This window comes from Gracilinanus agilis, chromosome 4 (genome assembly GCF_016433145.1).
Source record: "Gracilinanus agilis isolate LMUSP501 chromosome 4, AgileGrace, whole genome shotgun sequence".
Taxonomy (NCBI): domain Eukaryota; kingdom Metazoa; phylum Chordata; class Mammalia; order Didelphimorphia; family Didelphidae; genus Gracilinanus; species Gracilinanus agilis.
In genome coordinates, this window is record NC_058133.1 from 418,445,503 (window position 1) to 418,465,285 (window position 19,783).

The window sequence follows — 19,783 nt, forward strand, 5'->3', positions numbered from 1 at the left end:
TGAAAGAGAACATTTACAGGTAAACAACAATTTTAGCAACTTCATGGGAAAAATTCACATGAAATTTTGCAAAAGTTGTATATGATTTCAGTTAAAATGTACACATTGTCAAAACATGCTTTTAGATTGGAAAACTTTCTTTTTAATCATGTGTCAAGACTATCTAAAAGTCCTACATAAAAACCTTATACCTAGAAATTTAACATAGGAAAAAAGTTTCATAGGGATCTTTTCATGTGGATAAAGAAATGACAGTTTAATGAAAATATGCCAAAACTAAGGATCTCATTCACATCAATACCATGGTGATGAAGAATGAGTAACAGCAAGAAGCCAAGTCATAGTCATCACTATAAAGATGACATAAGTATGTAAGTCATTGAAATATTCTGATCATATTTTCCTTGTCTGTAAAATGGATACAATAATTCCTTCTACTAGCTCACAGGGTAAGAAGGATATGTCTACATAATTTTCAACACTTCAAAAGATAAAGAGCTTACCATCTTCCTACACTTAAGATCTCTGAAATGTATATTAATTACATAGCTTATTACTGCTTACAAAGGCTGTCAACTCAGGAAGGAAAGAAAGCATAAACTGAAATCTCTTGATTCAATTAAAATATTTAGTGAATATTATATACATGCCTCACCTCATCCTTAAAAAACCCTCACATGATCATTCTCTCCACACTATTTGTGTGTCCTATATCTCTTCTGTCCTTTATGGTGAAATTTCTTGAGAAGGCTGTCTACACTAGCATACTCCTACCTTCTTTCCTTTTATACTCTTCTTAACTTCCAATAATCTGATTTCGTACCTCATTGTTCTACCTACACTGATATCTCTAAAGCTACCAATAACATCCTTAATTGCCAAATGTAATGGCCTTTCTTTTCTCAATTTTTAACATCTCTGAAGCCTTTCACACTGCTAATGACTCTCTCCTCCTAAATACTTTTTTTCTCTCCTGATTCTCCTACCAATCAGACCACTTCTCAATTTCATTTGCTGGATCCCCAGAGAGATCATCTTTAATTACCCACAGGTATGCCTTAGAGCTCTGTACTGAGTCCTCTTGTCTTCTTCCTCTAGATACCATAACTTGGTGATTTTATCAGCAACCATTGATTTTACCATGTCTGTGCTAAAGATTCTCAGATGTAACTATCCTTCCCCGACTTCTCTGCTGACCTCCAAACCTGCAACTCCAACTGCTTTTCAGACATTTTGCACCAGGTGAAATGTTGAACTCAACACATACAAAACAAAACTCATTATCATTTCCCCTAACCCTCCCAATTTCCTATCTTTCTTATTACTATAGAGAGCTTCACCATCCTTTCAGTCTATAAGGCTTACAACCTAGAAGTATTCCTCAATCTCACATTATTTATCATCTTCTGTTGTCCAATCTGTTGCCAATGCCTGTCAATTTGACCTTTGCAACATCTCTCAAATATGCTGCTCCCTTTTCTATTCTGAGACTGCCACTACTCTGGGGCAGACCTTCATCACCTCATGCCTGTGCTACTGCAATACCCTGCTAAAGTCTGTCTACCTCTCTCCAATAATCCTCTATTCAGTTGCCAAGTTAATTTCCTTGAAGCACAGATGTAACCAAAGCCTTCCCTATTGTTTCCAGGATCAAATGCAAAATTCTCTTTTTGGGAACTTCTAGGGGCAGAGCCATGATGGAGGAGGAAAGGAAGCACTACAGTCAAGCTCTTTCAACATTCCTCTCTAAACAATTTAAAAATAATGCCTCAAATTGAATTCTAGAGTGGCAGAGCCAAAAAAAAAAATGAAGATGAGACATTTTCCTAGCCAGACAACTTAAGAGATCAGAAGGAGAGGTCTGTGATGTTGGGGTACTGGTTGACCTGCAGTCCATGTGGTGGCAACACAAACTGTTAGCCTTGGAGGTGGCAACAGAAGCAGCAAAAGCTTAAGGAGCTCTCTGCCCAGAAATGGTAGGGGACTGGACAACTGGTCAGAAAAAGGTGACAGAGGACCCCTTTGCTAACACTAAGTGTAGGATTGAGTGCTAGTTGGCAATTCCACTCCCTATATCAACTGTAGAGTCAAAGTTCCAGGAGAGAGAGAACAACTTTTGTCTGCAAGGGAGCAAGGGCCCTGAAAAGCAGCATCTACTATTCACTGAATCTCCTTAATGGGCCAGAACTAGAAAAATCTAACCATAAAATAAACGAGAAAGAAGTTAAAGGAATGAATAAAATTTTAGAAAAGTTGGGATATAATAGACTTTTGGAGAAAATTGAATGGTAATATAAAAGAGTATATCTTTTTCTCAGCTGCACATGGCACTTTCACAGAAAAATGACCATTATTATTAGGGCATTAAAAAACTCACAATCAGACTTCTGGGCTAACAGTGGGGAAGAGGGGGACTGATTAAAACATAACACTGGTGTGGAAGGAAATAGTGAAAGAAGAAAGGGCAGGATTAAAAGAGGAAATCAAAATGATGGGGAATACATAGGTGAAAATCCTAACTCTGAATGTGAATGGATCACCCATAAAACCTAAGCAGATAGCAAAATGGATTAGAAACCAAAATCCTACCATATGTCATCTATAAGAAACACACATGAGGCAGATAGACACACATAGGATAAAAGTAAAAGGCTAGAGCAAAATCTATTGAGTTTAAACTGAGAAAAAGAAGGCAGGAGTTGCAATCATGATATCTGACAAAGACAAAGTAAAAATAGATCTGATTAAAAGAGATAGGCAAGGTAATTACATCCTGATAAAAGGTAGTATAGAGAATGAAACAATAGTAGTATTCAACATGTATGCAACAAATTGTATAGCATCCAGATTTTTAAAGGAGAAATTACTGGAGCTTAAAGAGGAAATAGTAAAACTATACAAGTGTGGGATCTGAACCTTCCTCTAGTAACTCTAGATAAATCAAACCAAAAAATAAATAAGAAAGAGGTAAGAAATGTGAATGAAATCTTAGAAAAATTAGTTACTAGACATATGGAGAAAAATCAATAGGGACAAAAAGGATTACACTTTCTTTTCAGCAGCACATGGTATATTCACAAAGATTGATCATGTCCTAGGGCATAAAAAAAGCAGAAATAATAAATGCCACCTTTTCAGATCATAATGCAATAAAAAATAATTAGTAAGGGTACATGGAGAGGCAAATCAAAAATTAATTAGAAATTAAATAATGATTTGCCAGAATTGGTTGGTTAAAGAACAAATCACAGAAGCAATTAATAATTTCATTGAAGGAATGACAATGAGGATACATCATAACAAAATTTATGGGATGCAGCCAAAGCAGTACTCAGGGGAAATTTTATATTCCTGAGTGCATGCATCAACAAATCAGAGAGGGAAGAGATCAATGAATTGGACATGCAAATTAAAAGACTAGAAAGAAAAATTATAAATCCCCAGATAAAAACTAAATTGGAAATCACAAAAATCAAATGAGAAATTAATAAAAATGAAAGTAAAAGAAGTATTGAATAAATAAGACTAGGAGCTGGTACTATGAAAAAACAAATAAAATAAAGTACAGGTTAATCTAATAAAAAAAGGAAAGAAAAAATAAAATAAAGAGTATCAAAGATGAAAATAGCAACCTCATCTCCAATGAAGAGGAAATTAAGGTAATTATTAAGAACTATTTTGCTAAATTATATGGCAATAAATATGGCAATCTAGGGGATATGGATGAATATTTACAAAAATATAAATTACCTAGGTTAATAGGAGAGGAAATAGAATACTTAAATAATCCTATATCAGAAAAAGAAATTGAACAAGCCATCAAAGAACTCACAAAAAATACCCAGGGCCAGATGGATTAACAAGTGAATTTTATCAAACATTAAAGAAAAACTAATCCCAATACTATACAAACTATTTGACAAAATCAGCAAAGAGGGAGTTTTACAAAATTCTTTTTATGACAAAAATATGGTACCAATTCCAAAGTCAGGCAGACCAAAAACAGAGAAAGAAGACTACAGACCAATCTCCCTAATGAATATAGATGTAAAAATCTTAAATAGAATTCCAGCGAAAAAGACTCTAGCAAGTGATCACAAGGATTATTCACTATGATCAGGTGAGATTTTTACCAGGAATGCAAGGATGGTTTAATATTAGGAAAACCATCACATAACTCACCATATGAACAACCAAACTCACAGAAATCACATGATTATCTCAATAGATGCAGAAAAAGCCTTTGACAAAATACAACACTCATTACTATTGAAACACTAAAAAGTATATGAATAGATGGGCCTTTCCTAAAAATAATATAAGTAGTATATATTTAAAACTATCAGCAAGCATCATCTGCAATGGGGACAAATTAGAAGCCTTCCCAATAAGATCAGGAGTAAAACAAGGAGGACCATTATCACCTCTATTATTTAACATTGTACTAGAAACATGAGCAGTAGCAATTAGAGAAGAAAAAGAAATTTAAAGTATTAAAATAGGCAATGAGGAGACTAAGCTATCACTCTTTGCAGATGATATGATGGTCTACTTAAAGAATCTTAGAGAATCAACTAAAAAGGTAGTGGAAATAATCAACAACTTTAGCAAAGTTGTAGGATACAACATAAACCCTAAATCATCAGCATTTCTATATATTTCCAACACAACTCAGCAGCAAGAGTTAAAAAGAGAGATACCCTTTAAAGTTACCCTAAACAATATAAAATATTTAGGACTATATTTGCCAAGGCAAACACAAGAATTATAGGAACACAACTATAAAACAGTTACCACACAATTAAAACTATATCTAAATAATTGGAAAAACATTAATTGCTCATGGGTAGGATGAACTAATATAATAAAAATGACAATCCTACCCAAATTAATTTACTTATTCAGTGCCATACCTATCAAACTACCAAGAAACTTTTTTTATTACTAAATTAGAAAAATTATGACAAAGTTCATTTGGAAGAACAAAAGATCAAGAATATCAAGGGAAATAATGGAAAAAAAATGTGGAGGGGGGGCCTAGCAGTACCAGATCTTAAAATGTACTATAAAGTACTGGTCATCAAAACAGTATGGTACTTGGTGAGAGACAGAAGGGTAGATCAGGGGAATAGACTTGGGGTAAATGACCTCAGCAAGATAGTAAACCGAAAGATCCCAGCTTTTGGGACAAAAATCCACTATTTGACAAAAACTGCTGGGAAAACTGGAAAACAACATGGGAGAGATTAGGTTTAGATCAACATCTCCCACACTACACCAATAAAAATTCAGAATGGGTGAATGACAAATATAAAGAAGGAAACTATAAGTAAATTAGGGGAACATAGAATAGTATACCTGTCAGATTTATGGGAAAGGAAAGATTTTAAGACCAAGCAAGAGATAGAGAATATCACAAAATGTAAAATGAATACTTTTGATTACATTCAATTAAAAAGGGTTTGTACAGACAAAAGCAATGCAACCAAAATTAGAATGAAAGCAACAAATTGGGAAAAAAATCTTTATAACAAAAACCTCTGACAAAGGTCTAATTACTCAAACTTATAAGGAGCTAATTCAACCTTACAAAAAAATCAAGCCATTCCCCAAGATCAAGGGACATGAATAGGCAATTTCCAGATAAAGAAATCAAAACTATCAAAAAGCACATGAAAAAAGTGTTCTAAATCTCTTATAATTAGAGAAATGTAAATTAAAACAACTCTGAAGTATCACCTCAAACCTAGCAGATTAACTAATATGACATCAAAGGAAAATAATAAATGTTGGAGGGGATGTGGCAAAATTGGGACACTAATGCATTGCTAGTGGAGTTGTGAATTGATCCAACCATTCTGGAAGACAATTTGGAACTATGCCCAAAGGGCTTTAAAAGACTGCCTGTCCTTTGATCCAGCCATACTACTGCTGGGTTTGTACTCCAAAGAGATAATAAGGAAAAAGACTTGTAAAAAATATTCATAGCCTCACTCTTTTTGGTGGCAAAATATTGAAAAATGAGGGGATGCCCTTCAATTGGGGAATGGCTAAACAAATTGTGGTATCTGTTGGTGATGGAATAATATTGTGCTAGAAGAAATAATGAACTGGAGGAATTCCATGTGAACTGGAACGACCTTCAGGAATTGATACAGAGTGAAAGGAGCAGAACCAGGACAACATTGTACACAAAGACTGATAAACTGTGGCACAATGGACATCTCTACTAGCAGCAATCCAGGACAATTCTGGGGGACTTATGAGAAAGAATGCTGTCCACATCCAGAGAAAGAACTATGGGAGGAGAAACACAGAAGAAAAACATTTGCTTGGTCACATGGTTCGATGAGGAAATGGTTGGGGATGTAGACTCTAAATGATCACTCTGTTGCAAATATTAATAATATGGAAATACATTTTGATCAATGACACATATAAATCCCAGTGGAATTCTTGTTGGCTACAGGAGGGGGGAGGGAGGAAGGGAGGGAAAGAACATGAATCATGTAACCTAAGAGAAAAACATCATAAATTAATTAATTAAATAAACATAATTTAAAAAACCCTCAAGAATAAATATATCTGACCTAAAGGCAAAGGAAGAGTTTATGACCAAGCAAGAGATAAAGAGGATTATGGAAAGTAAAATGGATAATGTGGATTACAAGAAATTAAAAAGCTTTTGTAGAAACAAAGCTAATGTAGCCAAAATTAGAAGGAAAGCATGAAATGGGGGGGAGGAGGGGTGGGGAAAGTTTCACTAAACGTTTTATTTTATAAAGGCCTCATATCTTAAAAATCCAAGAATTGGGCCAAATTTATAAAAATATGAATCATTCCCCAGTAGATAAATCGTCAAAGGATACGGAGAAGTAATTTTCACAAGAAATCAAAACTATCAGTAGTAACATGAAAAAAATGCTCTAAATCACTACTGCTTAGAAAAATTCAAATTAAAATAACTCTCAAGTACTTCTTCATACCTATCTAATTGGATAACATTACAGAAAAGGAAAATGATGCTGAAGGGAATGTGGATAAATTGGGACATTAATGCTCTGTTGCAGTTGTGAACTTGGCCAACCATTCTTCTTCTTTTTTTTTTTTTTACTTTTTTTAAACATTTATTAATATTCATTTTTAACATGGTTACATGATTCATGCTCCTACTTTCCCCTTCACCCCCCGCATCCCCCCCACATGGCCGACACACATTTCCACTGGTTTTATCATGTGTCCTTGATCAAGACCTATTTCCAAATTGTTGGTAGTTGCATTGGTGTGGTAGTTTCGAGTCCACCTCCTCAATCATGTACACCCCAGCCCATGCGTTCAAGCAGCTGTTTTTCTTATATGTTTCCTCTCCTGCAGTCCTTCCTCTGAATGTGGGTAGCGTTCTTTACCATAAATCCCTCAGAGCTGTCCTGGGTCATTGCATTGCTGCTGGTACAGAAGTCCATTGCATTCGATTTTACCATAGTATATCAGTCTCTGTGTACAGTGTTCTTTTGGCTTTGCTCCTTTCGCTCTGCATCAGTTCCTGGAGGTCTTTCCAGTTAACCTGGAATTCCTCTAGTTTATTATTCCTTTGAGCACAATAGTATTCCATCACTAGCATATACCACAATTTGTTCAGACATTCCCCAATTGAAGGACATACCCTCCTTTTGCAGTACTTTGCCACCACAAAAAGCCCAGTTATAAATACTTTCGTACGAGTCTGTTTATTTATGATCTCTTTGGGGTACAAACCCAACAATGGTATGGCTGGATCAGAGGGTAGGCATTTTTTTATAGCCCTTTGAGCATGATTCCAAATTGCCAGCCAGAATGGCTGGATTAGTTCACAGCTCCACCAGCAATGCATTAATGTCCCAATTTTGCCACATCCCCTCCAGCATTCATTACTCTCCCCTTCTTTCATTTTAGCCAATCTGCTAGGTATGAGGTGATACCTCAGAGTTGTTTTGATTTGCATTTCTCTAATTATTAGAGATTTAGAACACTTTCTCATGTGCTTATTGATACTTTTGATTTCTTTACCTGAAAATTGCCTATTCATGTCTCTTGCTCATTTATCAATTGGGGAATGGCTTGATTTTTTATACAATTGATTTAACTCCTTGTATATTTGAGTAATGAGACCCCTGTCAGAGTTTTTTGTTATAAAGATTTTTTCCCAATTTGTTGTTACCCTTCTGATTTTGACTACATTGTTTTTGTTTGTACAAAAGCTTTTTAGTTTAATATAATCAAAACCATTTAATTTACATTTTGTAATTTTCTCTAACTCTTGCTTGGTTTTAAAATCTTTCCTTTCCCAGGGATCTGACAAGTATACTATTCTGTGTTCACTTAACTTACTTATAGTTTCCCTCTTTATAATCAAGTCATTCACCCATTCTGAATTTATCTTGGTGTAGAGTGTGAGATGTTGATCTAAACCTAATCTCTCCCATATTGTTTTCCAAATTTCCCAGGAGTTTTTGTCAAATAGTGGATTCGTGTCCCAAAAGTTGGGCTCTTTGGGTTTATCATACACTGTCTTGCTGATGTCATTTACCCCAAGTCTATTCCACTGATCCTCCCTTCTGTCTCTTAGCCAGTACCATATTGTTTTGATGACTGCTGCTTTATAGTATAGATTAATATCTGCTACTGCTAGGCCACCTTCCTTCACATTTTTTTTTCATTATTTCCCTTGATATTCTTGATCTTTTGTTATTCCAAATGATATTTGTTATAGTTTTTTCTAATTCAGTAAAGAAGTTTTTTGGTAGTTTGATAGGTATGGGCTAAATAGGTAAATTAATTTGGGTAGAATTGTCATTTTTATTATGTTAGCTCATCCTACCCATGAGCAATCTATAATAGCTTTCCAATTGTTGAGATCCAGTTTTATTTGTTTGGAAAGTGATTTGTAGTTGTTTTCCTATAATTGCTGTTTGTTTTGGTAGATAGATTCCTAAGTATTTTATATTGTCTAAGGTGATTTTAAGTGTTGTTTCTCTTTCTACCTCTTGCTTCTCTAATGTGTTGGAAATATATAGAAATGCTGATGATTCATGTGCATTTATTTTGTATCCTGCAACTTTGCTAAAATTGTTGATTATTTCTACAAGCTTCTAGTTGATTCTCGAGGATTTTTTAAGTATACCATCATATCATCTGCAAAGAGTGATAGCTTAGTCTCCTCCTTGCCTATTTTGATACCTTCAATTTCTTTTTCTTCTCTAATTGCTACTGCTAGTGTTTATAGTACTATGTTGAATAATAGAGGTGATAATGGGCATCCTTGTTTTACTCCTGTTCTTATTGGGAAGGCTTCTAATTTATCCCCATTGCATATGATGTTTGTTGATGGTTTTAGGTATATACTGTTTATTATTTTTAGGAAAGGTCCTTCTATTCCTATACTTTTCAGTGTTTTCAATAGGAATGGATGCTGTATTTTGTCAAAGGCTTTTTCAGCATCTATTAAGATAATCATGTGATTTTTTTTTTGTTAGACTGTTGATATGGTCAATTATTTGGATGGTTTTCCTAATGTTGAACTATCCTTGCATTCCTGGTATAAATTCCACCTGATCATGGTGGATGATCTTCTTAATTACTTGCTCGAGTCTCTTTGCTAGTATTCTATTTAAGATTTTTGCATCTATGTTCATTAGGGAGATTGGTCTGTAGTTTTCTTTCTCTGTTTTTGATCTCCCTGGCTTTGGAATCAGTACCATATTTGTGTCATAAAAGGAATTTGGTAGGACTCCTTCTTTGCTTAACATATCAAATAATTTGTATAGTATTGGGATTAGTTGCTCTTTGAATGTTTGATAGAATTCACTTGTGAATCCATCAGGCCCTGGCGATTTTTTCTTAGGGAGTTCTTTGATGGCTTGTTCAATTTCTTTTTCTGATATGGGATTATTTAGGTATTCTATTTCTTCTGCTGTTAATCTAGGCAATTTATATTTTTGTAAATATTCATCCATATCTCCTAGATTGCTATATTTATTGCCATATAATTGGGCAAAATAGTTTTTAATGATTGCCTTAATTTCCTCTTCATTAGAGGTGAGGTCTCCCTTTTCATCTTTGATACTGTCAATTTGGTTTTCTTCTTTCCTTTTTTTTTATTAGATTGACCAGTACTTTGTCTATTTTATCTGTTTTTTCAAAATACCAGCTTCTAGTCTTATTTATTAATTCAATAGTTCTTTTACTTTTGATTTTATTAATTTCTCCCTTGATTTTTAGTATTTCTAATTTAGTTTTCATCTGGGGGTTTTTAATTTGTTTGCTTTCTAGTTTTTTGAGTTGCATGCCCAATTCATTAATCTCTGCCCTCCCTAATTTGTTAATATATGCACTCAAGGATATAAATTTTCCCCTGAGTACTGCCTTGGCTGCATCCCACAGAGTTTGGTAGGATGTCTCATCACTGTCATTCTCTTCAATGAAATTGTTGATTGTTTCTATGATTTCTTCTTTGACTAATTGGTTTTGGAGAATCATATTATTTAATTTCCAATTAGTTTTTGATTTGCCTGTCCAGGTGCCCTTACTAATTATTATTTTTATTGCATTATGATCTGAGAAGGTTACATTTATTATATCTGCTCTTTTGCATTTGTTTGCCATGATTCTATGCCCTATTACATGGTCAATCTTTGTGAATGTACCATGTGCAGATGAAAAGAAGGTGTATTCCTTTTTGTCCCTATTTGTTTTTCTCCATATATCAATTAAATCTATTTTTTCTAGGACTTCATTCACCTCTCTTACCTCTTTCTTATTTATTTTTTGGTTTGATTTATCTTCCCTCTCCAGGTTGATTACACTGAGAGTAAGGTTTAAAAATTGCCTCTTAATGCTCTCTTCCTCTCCTTCTTACAATAGTTATAATAATATAATAGTATTTGTCCCCTCCCCTTCCCATGTCCTCTGTGTATGTAATAGAATATACTATTTTTCTTATTCACTCAAGTTTCTCTTGGTGTCCCCTACTACTCACCCCCCTCTTTCCCACCCCCATCTCATCTTAGACCATTTAGTATTCCACCCTCTCCCTATGAATTATTCTTCTGATTACTATACTAGTGAATACTATAATAGTGAATAGAATTCACTACAGAGAATTATACATAGCATTTCTCCACATAGGAATACAGATAATTAGATCTTTGCCCTTAAAGAGGCAAATTTAAAAATTATGAGTTTTCTTTCTTTCCCCTCTGTTTCTTAGTTACCTTTTCATGTTTATCTTGATTTTTGTGGTCGGATATCAAACTTTCCATTTAGTCCTGGTCTTTTCTGTGCAAATACTTGGAAATCTTCAATTTTGTTGAATGCCCATACTTTCTCCTGGAAGTATATAGTCAGTTTTGATGGGTAGTTGATCCATGGTTGAAGGCCCAGTTCTCTTGCCTTTCTCAATATCATATTCCAAGCCTTGCAGTCTTTTAGTATGGAGGCTGCCCGATCTTGAGTGATACTGTTTGGTGCTCCTTGATATTTGAATTGTCTCTTTCTGGCTTCTTGTAAGATTTTTTTCTTTTACTTGGAAGCTCTTGAATTTGGCTATTATATTCCTAGGTGTTGTCCTTTCTGGGTCTAGTGTAGAGGGTGATCTATGGATCCTTTCAATGCCTATATTGCCCTCTTGTTGTAGAACTTCAGGGCAATTTTGCTGAATAATTTCTTTTAGTATGGAGTCCAAGTTTCTATTAATTTCTGCTTTTTCAGGAAGACCAATGATTCTCAGATTGTCTCTTCTAGACTTGTTTTCTTCATCTGTCACTTTCTTATTAAGATATTTCATGTTTCCTTCTATTTTATCAGTCTTTTGACTTTGTTTTATTTGTTCTTGCTGTCTTGAGAGATCATTAGCTTCTAATTGATCAATTCTAGCCTTTAGGGACTGGTTTTCAGCTATAATCTTTTGGTTTTCCTTTTCAATCTGGTCATTTCTGGTGTTCAATTTGCTTATCAGTTTGTTTGATTTCTGAGCCTCACAATACTGTAAGGATGATTGACTGTGAAAGACTTAGCAATCAACATCAAGACAGTGATCCAAGATAATCCCCACATACCCAAGATGAAAAAATGCTATCCAAAAGAACATATGTACTCTGAATGCAGACTGAAGCCATTTTCTTTCACCTTATTTTCCTTTTCTTTTTTTCCTTCCTTTCTCTCTCCCTTTCTTTTCTCCTCTTTCTTTTTTCTTTTCCTTCCTTTGTGCTTCTCTTTTTAAAAACTGTTTATTTATTTAATAAATTTAGACTATTTTCCTCCCATAGCCAATGGGCAATTCCACTGGGTTTTACATGTATCACTGATCAAGACCTATTTCCATATTTTTAATATTTGCAATAGATTGATTATTTAGAATCTACATCCCCAATCATCCCCATTCTTCCTCTCTTTCAACATGACTAAAATGGAAATATATTTTCCATGACCTCATGTGGATAGCTGATATCATACTTCTTGCCTTCTTACATCATCCCCTCCACTCACCACTAATCTCTTTCTCACGTTATATTGTATGATCATTGAGGGGAGAAATTGTCTCTTATTTATATCATCAGTGCTTAGTATAGTTCCTAGAATATAGTAGGCACTAAATAAGTTTGGTGAATTGAATTAACTAAACAAAGTATATTGAGAGGAGATCTTTGCTTTGAGTGGTCATTTAAAGGGTACTGATATCTCAAGGTGCCTGAAAGAAGAGAAGAAATTAAATCTTGGTAGGGAAAAATGGACCTACTCATGATCAAAAAAGATAACAGAGAAATATAAATAACTACAAACCCTTATATCCACTTTCTTATCTCCACAAAAGCATTATGAAAACAGTTTAATATTAAGGATATCTTTGAAGAACGGGGGAGGAAAAAATAGGTAGGTTTTTTCAAAAATTATAGGTATAGTAAACCCTATCTTTACAATAATACAACTGACTAAAAGGTATAGAGGATGCAAGATCCCTTTGAGTCTGTTATTTTTACTATATAAAACTATTTGATTTGGTAACACAAACATTGTCCTAAATGTTTTTCTCCAACTAGTTATTTCTCATGCTCCTGTAGAAACTACTTAGGAATTATCCCTAAGTTTCCTATCTATATAGTCGGACCATTGACTCTTCTGACTTTTATAACAGTGTGAACTGAATTTGCAAAGGCAAGCAGGCAGCTGGGGGTGGAATGGACCTTGAAACCAGTACAGCAGAATGTGCCTGTTCAGAATTCCATTTGGGAGGGGCCAACAACAGCAAAAGGAGTTTGGAGGAGAATTCTGAAGGTCCTCAACTGTCACTTCTCTCCTAACCGGATGAGGAGCTGGGGTGGGGGCGGTTGGTTCTTCAGTTGGGCTGGTCGGGTGAATCCTGAGTGAATTGGGTTCCTCTGTACTTTTATGTGTGACTATTGGGAGACCACAAATACCAACAGAAAAGACATTGATCAGCAATTCTCCCATTTGGCCAGAGAGTCCGAACTCTTGGGGAGTGGGCTTGAAAGAAGCGGGGTCCCTTCCCTGATCCTGCCTGAATCCATTGATCCTGTTACTTTCCTTTATTTCAATTTAGAAATATTTGATAGGAGACTGTAGGGGGTAGAGAGAGTTAGCTACTGTGACCAAGCCACTGAAAAAGTCCAGAGCTGCTCTTTTGGGGAGAAGACTTAGCTGATAGAGAATTTCATCCTTTCCCTCCTTCCTGGATTCCCATATACCTTCCCCCATGTACCCTGAATTTGATTTATCCTCTATTAAACCCTTGATAGTTGATACTTAGAGTCTGGAACAGTTACATTGGGGGTGGGGTGAGGTGACTGATCTGGCGGCTGAGGGGAAGACCATTACCTGACTCCATCTTGAGGGGTGAAGCTACTTGTACTTAGGAGGTGGGGGAGGCTTGTCTAAACAGGCTGGCTCTGAAGGTGGGATCCCATCCATTAGGGTCACAACTGAACCCCAACACCTTCTTTCAACATCCCCACTATAGCTTTGCCAATTTGGGAAGCTCATTGAGTTTATTCCCACATAGGTCTTCCCTGGGGTGGGGGTGAGTGAATAGCTGATCTGGCCCATTGAAAGCTAACAAAGAGGGAGTTTAGATACTCACCTCCCTACCATCAATACTCACCCACATACACTTTATAAGAACAAGGAGACTAGTAATGAGAAAATATGCCCTATGAATAATTTAAACCTGAATTACTAAAATTATCTATTAAAAAAAACTGGAAATGTCCATAGAAATGACGTTAACAGCAACTATATTACTTTCATTCCCAAGTTAAAATTTACAAATATAAATTAATTGTTATAATAAGAAGACAAAACAAATCCTAGAAAGCACCTCACTCAGCACATTTTTGATTAACATACCAAAGAGAGATTAGATGGCTGTCAGAGAGAAAACTGGATTCCCATTTGTAAACTATTGTGAAGAAAGTTGATTAGAGATTGTGACCACTGTTGTGTCATAAAGTAGAAAGACATGGTAAAAAGAATAAAACCAGTCTAAAGAAAGCTTAGCAAGATAGCCAACTAAGTAAATTTATCCCAAGGTCATTCAAGGATGAAAACAGAAAACAGAAGAAAATTAGAAAAGATGTATGAAAATCATTAAAACAAACTATTTTTTTCCATCAAGGAAAATAAACTTGGACCCTACATCACAGGCTCTGAGGTACTTACAGAGAAGGCAGAAAGAGAGTTCACTAAAGAAAGCAAAGATGCAAAAAGTAGCTGGATTCCATCAAGTATATATAGAAGATACTCTCAGCAATACAATGATCTTGGACAATCCTGAAAGATGAGTAATGATTATCTACCTCCATAGAAAGAACTGTTAAAGAGTTGAATGGATGCAAATCAAAGCACACTACCTTTCACATCAGTGTATTTATGGTTTTATTTTGGGGTTTTGGTTTTGTCTGAGTGTGCTCTTACAACAATGAGCAACATGGAAGTGAGTTTTGCATGATAATAAAAAGCATATATATATATATAGAGAGAGAGAGAGGAGATCTGTGCTAGAGATGATACAGTTTTGAGGACAATGAAGGAGACTGATTTAAAAGGTTTCTAAAGTAAGGGAAGATACCAAAGGTAAGGAGAAAATTTTGGATCTTATTGATTTTTTTAAAAGGAGATCAAGAAAACATCAACAGCTATCCATCTACAAGACTATTTAAGCTACTCTCACAGTTATACAAAATCTCAGAGCATCATCTACATATGAACTGATTGTATTGCATTGCTCAAAGAATCATTACATCCACAGGCTTTCACCAGCAGTACTGCAGAATGGACCACCTCTTTACCATCTCACAACTGACCAAAAAATATAGAGTATATAAGATCTCAAAGTGGCAATAGACTCAGTAGAGGAAAACTACACATTATTCTTCTTTTACAAGATTTCTCCCAACCATATGTCAAAATCAGTCAGTATTCCTTAGAAGATACCACAACCCTATTCAAAGATCATCTGATAATAAGCGTTAGATGAGGCATAAAACATGGAGATGTATACTCACCAAAATTACAGGTATCCTTTCCACAATGCAACTTTGCTTATTGCAGATATATTGCATATTGACATAAGAAATTAAATAGGAATTTTGAAGAAGTTTCGCAGAAGCCACAGACAACACTCAGCTAGCAGACAACAAAAAGTTCAGAAACTCAGAAATTAACTGTATTGTAGAATATCAATTATATTTTATCTTAAAAGAACAAACTTTAACTTTTTGCTTATTTTTAACTTCTTAAGAAAACCCTCAAAGATAAAATTCCCTCTGAGTCCAAATAACTCCATAAAACTAGTACCATAAATAAGACTCTACAGGCCTATTTAAACTCATACATCAGTGAATATTTTAGGTCCACATTCCCATCCTCTTTAACTAATTATTAGATTTAAAGTTGTAAGGTAAAGATCTAGAAGCAAAGATCACAAAATAGTTCCTTATTTTCTATCCATCTTATTCTCTATGAATTGCTCTCTTCGAATCCCTGAAAAGATGGGGAGATTTCTAACATGAAAGGCAGCATTACAAAATCTATAAAAAGGAGACTTCGGAGACAGGAAGTCCTGAATTCAAGTCTTTTATCAATCCATACTGGTTGTGTGGTCCTTGGCAACTGACAATTTTATAGCTCTTTAACAATATAAACTGGAGAGAAGGCAACCACCTTTATTGGAAGAGGTCATTCTAAAATCCTCTACCAAATGACATCAGAGGCCCAGGCCTTATTTCTACTTCTATCTCTCTTTCTAACACATAGCAAAGATTATGACTTTTTCTACACATAAAGGAAATGCTTAGAAGTCATTTTTGAAGCTGTCACTCTACCCCCTTCAAAAACTGCTACATCATTATGCCAATCTACAGCATTTCACTCTTGTCTCCAGGTGGCTAGAAAGAATAACTTTAATGAATACTTTTTAGACATATTATGTCTTGTGTAAAGGTTCATTTTCCCCTCTCTAGTGCAGTTACCACATAATTACTCATTTAAAGTGGCATTTGCCACCAAATGAATGAACTGAAATGGGCATAAGGCAATGATCAAGTCTCCTGTTCTTAAAATACCCTGAATAAAAGGATCCCTCATCCCAAATACTGCCATTAGAGGTCCTAATTTATTTGGAGAATGTACAGTACTTAGTTGAAGTAGAAAAAAGATTCCTTAATGATGATGAGGTCCTCCAAATACTCCTGTTTCTGGTTGGAATTTTGTTCATTGCATCAATCTCTAGAACATTGCAGAATATTCTGAGATCCACGATCACCCCAAAGAGTTTGTTTTTTAAACTGCTTACAAAGGAAAAACCAAATGTATGAAGGATAACTGTTATTACATCTATGACATACAGTTGAATGGGCAGAAATTACAAATGGCTAGGTAGCTGGTCCCAGAAGTGAGTTGTAAGAAAGCAGGCTGCTCTGCCTTTGGGAAATTGTGCCATGCTTTTAATGACCTTGAGGTTCTCCTTGAAATTAAGGCCTATCTTTTAAATAATATTCTTCCTATGATGCTACATGGCTCTGCATCATGGAATACCCACATCTGAAAATCAAAGTTTTAAGCCATTTGGAAGGCAAGGAGAAGCACAGATGAGTGTGAGTAGGCCACAACCTATCAGAAAGAAGGAGTTGTGCAGGAAAATCAGTTAAAGTATGTTATCAGAAAAATATGATGAGAAAAAGGTGGGCTAGACACATAGCAAGAGCAAGGGAATAACTCACATACAACCTATATTTTTTAAAGACACTGTGAAGAAAATGAAATACTCCCAGCCCACTGAGTGAACCCCTGTGGAAGATTCATGGTAGAACATACTGAAGAATTGCAAAGGATACGACTTAAATGGATTTCAGTAACAGAGAATATAGAGGAAGAGCCCATAGATTTACTAAAGTATTTAAGTACAAGTAGCACCAAATTTGAAATAACACCAACTAAAAGAAGCAACTGTGATGAACTAAAATTTCCAAAGCCTCAAAGCAAAGGAGTTTTGTCAGAAAATCATCAATGTTACAGTCATAAAATTTGGTTTAGCAGAACAGCTGTTTTCATATCAAATTGACCTATCAGTTTTCTTCTAAGAATATTCATAAGGTCCACCAGTTCAGAGACAACATCCTGTAGGGAATGATAGCTAGCACAATGAAATGAGAGTCTGATAGTGAATAATAGTGAATAGCATATTCACTATTAATCTTGCTTAAGACATTCCACTTAAATTTTCACCAACTATAAAATTAAAATAATTTCTATTTATTGTGAATTGAGATTATGAATGACACATTGTGTAAAAAGTACTTTGAAACATCAGATTTACAGGGTGAGGCAAAAGTCAGTGTAAATAGAGACTGTTTGGCATTTTTCAGCTGTCAGGTACCTTCTACCTCACTTTGAGTAAGCACAATGGTATGAATTTTAACAACTAGGGTGTGAATGTCTTAATGATCCAAATTCTCCCCCCTTTACTTTTACTCATTTTACTAACCTTCATTAAGCACCTCTAGCAGACCTAGTCACTGTAGGAAATGCAAAATTTATGTAAGCAAAGGCCAGTTTCAGATCTCATAAAGCTATCAGTCTTGTAAGGAGCTAAGGTATACACACAGATAGCTGTGATACAAAATATTACATGATAAATGCAATAAAGAGCAGAACAGAGTGATATGGGAAGTCCAAGGCAAGAAGAGTCAGGCTCCTATCACTATCTGCCAATGCCTTGTTATCATCCCACATGCTCCTGCTTTTCCTGTTAAAGCATCAGCTTCCAAAATTACGAGCTACTTCTGCAGATAATAATTCACATTCTACAATATGGGACTTCAAAGGCATTTTCTAAGCAGCCACCCTAAAAGCAATGTAGTAGAAGTATCATTCAACAAATTTATGGCTGAGGTTTCCTGACCTCAGGATCATACAACTATGAAGAAAAGCTGAGATTCACACCCAGGTCTCCCACCCCTTCTATTGCCCTGCCTCATTCTGTATAGTCTATTTAGGTGTCAGCATCATAACAACTGATATCGCATCTAGGATGTTTAGTTTTTGTTCCATTAAAACTTGACAAATATATATGGATTATATATGGAACTGTAACGTGGAAAATGGCAGGGTGGAATTCCTGCAAGATACAGAGTCAAGCCTCACCCAGAATTCCAGGGAACCCCGCCTGAAAAAGGTTTGTAGCCTTTCACATGTATGATGCCCGTGGGTCCCCTGGAATTCTGGGTGAGGCTTGACCCTGTATCTTGCAGGAATTCCACCCTGCCATTTTCCCTGTTACAGGAACATCTGATAACAAAGAAAATAAAAAAAACAACACATTTCATTTGGAATCTAATCTGGTAGAGTTGCCTAGACAAATAAAAGCTTACCTCAGCCACTTCCTTTTGAAAGGTCAAGGTCATCTGTGTTCTACCATAAACAAAAGGTCCATCTCTATTAGAAATATTTTCAAGCCACTTAATAATCAGTGGAGTAGATACACTGAAAGGCAGGTTGCCAATAATATACACATTTGGAGGATCTGTTGGAATCAAGAGAAAGGCCTAAGATAATTTTATCAATATATTCTGAACACGTTTTAAGGAAAAAAAAGCTAATAATTGTGCTAACATTAAGTTTCATGAAAATATGCTTTTGAATTGCCCTTCAAAAAATCTCTTCAAAAATTTTGAAAAATAAAAAAACAAAGATTAAAAAGGATCCTAAATTCTTACACATGGTGATACACTGACCCAAAAATACTGAAGGAAAAATACATAAAATAAATTAGGAAGTCTAATAAAAAGAAATAAAGTCTGAAATAAATTTGTTTAAAGGTAATTATGGTATTAAATGTCCTGAAACTACTATACAATATAGTATAGTATTTTTTCCTTTTAAGATGAACTTTGTTATTTTGTACCATCTTTGATTTTATACTTGTAAGTTCCTTAAAATTAATTATAATAGTATTAATTAGTAAAATTCAAAACAACAACATGAGCAATAGCCAGATAGTAATTTACTTCTACCTACATTAGTCATTCTGTCTCATTTTTATTCATCTACATTTTAATGAGTGCTATTTAGCTATATAATTTTATATAGCTTAAAGAACTGGGATTGGAATATAAGAAAATTGATTGTTAAGTTTGCTAAACAACTTGTTTCTATCACTCTTCAAAAAAACAGGGTGACACATTTTGAAATTTTTCTCGATGCTTTTACAGTATTAGAGACACATGGCATATGG

The 19,783-nt window shown here is 34.9% G+C and overlaps 1 protein-coding gene across 1 annotated transcript in view; it reads right to left on the reverse strand.

Annotated features, from left to right (window-relative positions):
* TFB1M (transcription factor B1, mitochondrial) overlaps positions 1-19,783 on the reverse strand; it is a 74,827-nt gene that overhangs the window by 35,307 nt on the left and 19,737 nt on the right. The window contains exon 4 of the mRNA XM_044671743.1: positions 18,921-19,072. Coding sequence (XP_044527678.1) covers positions 18,921-19,072 — 152 coding nt within the window. The remainder of the gene's footprint in view (positions 1-18,920; positions 19,073-19,783) is intronic.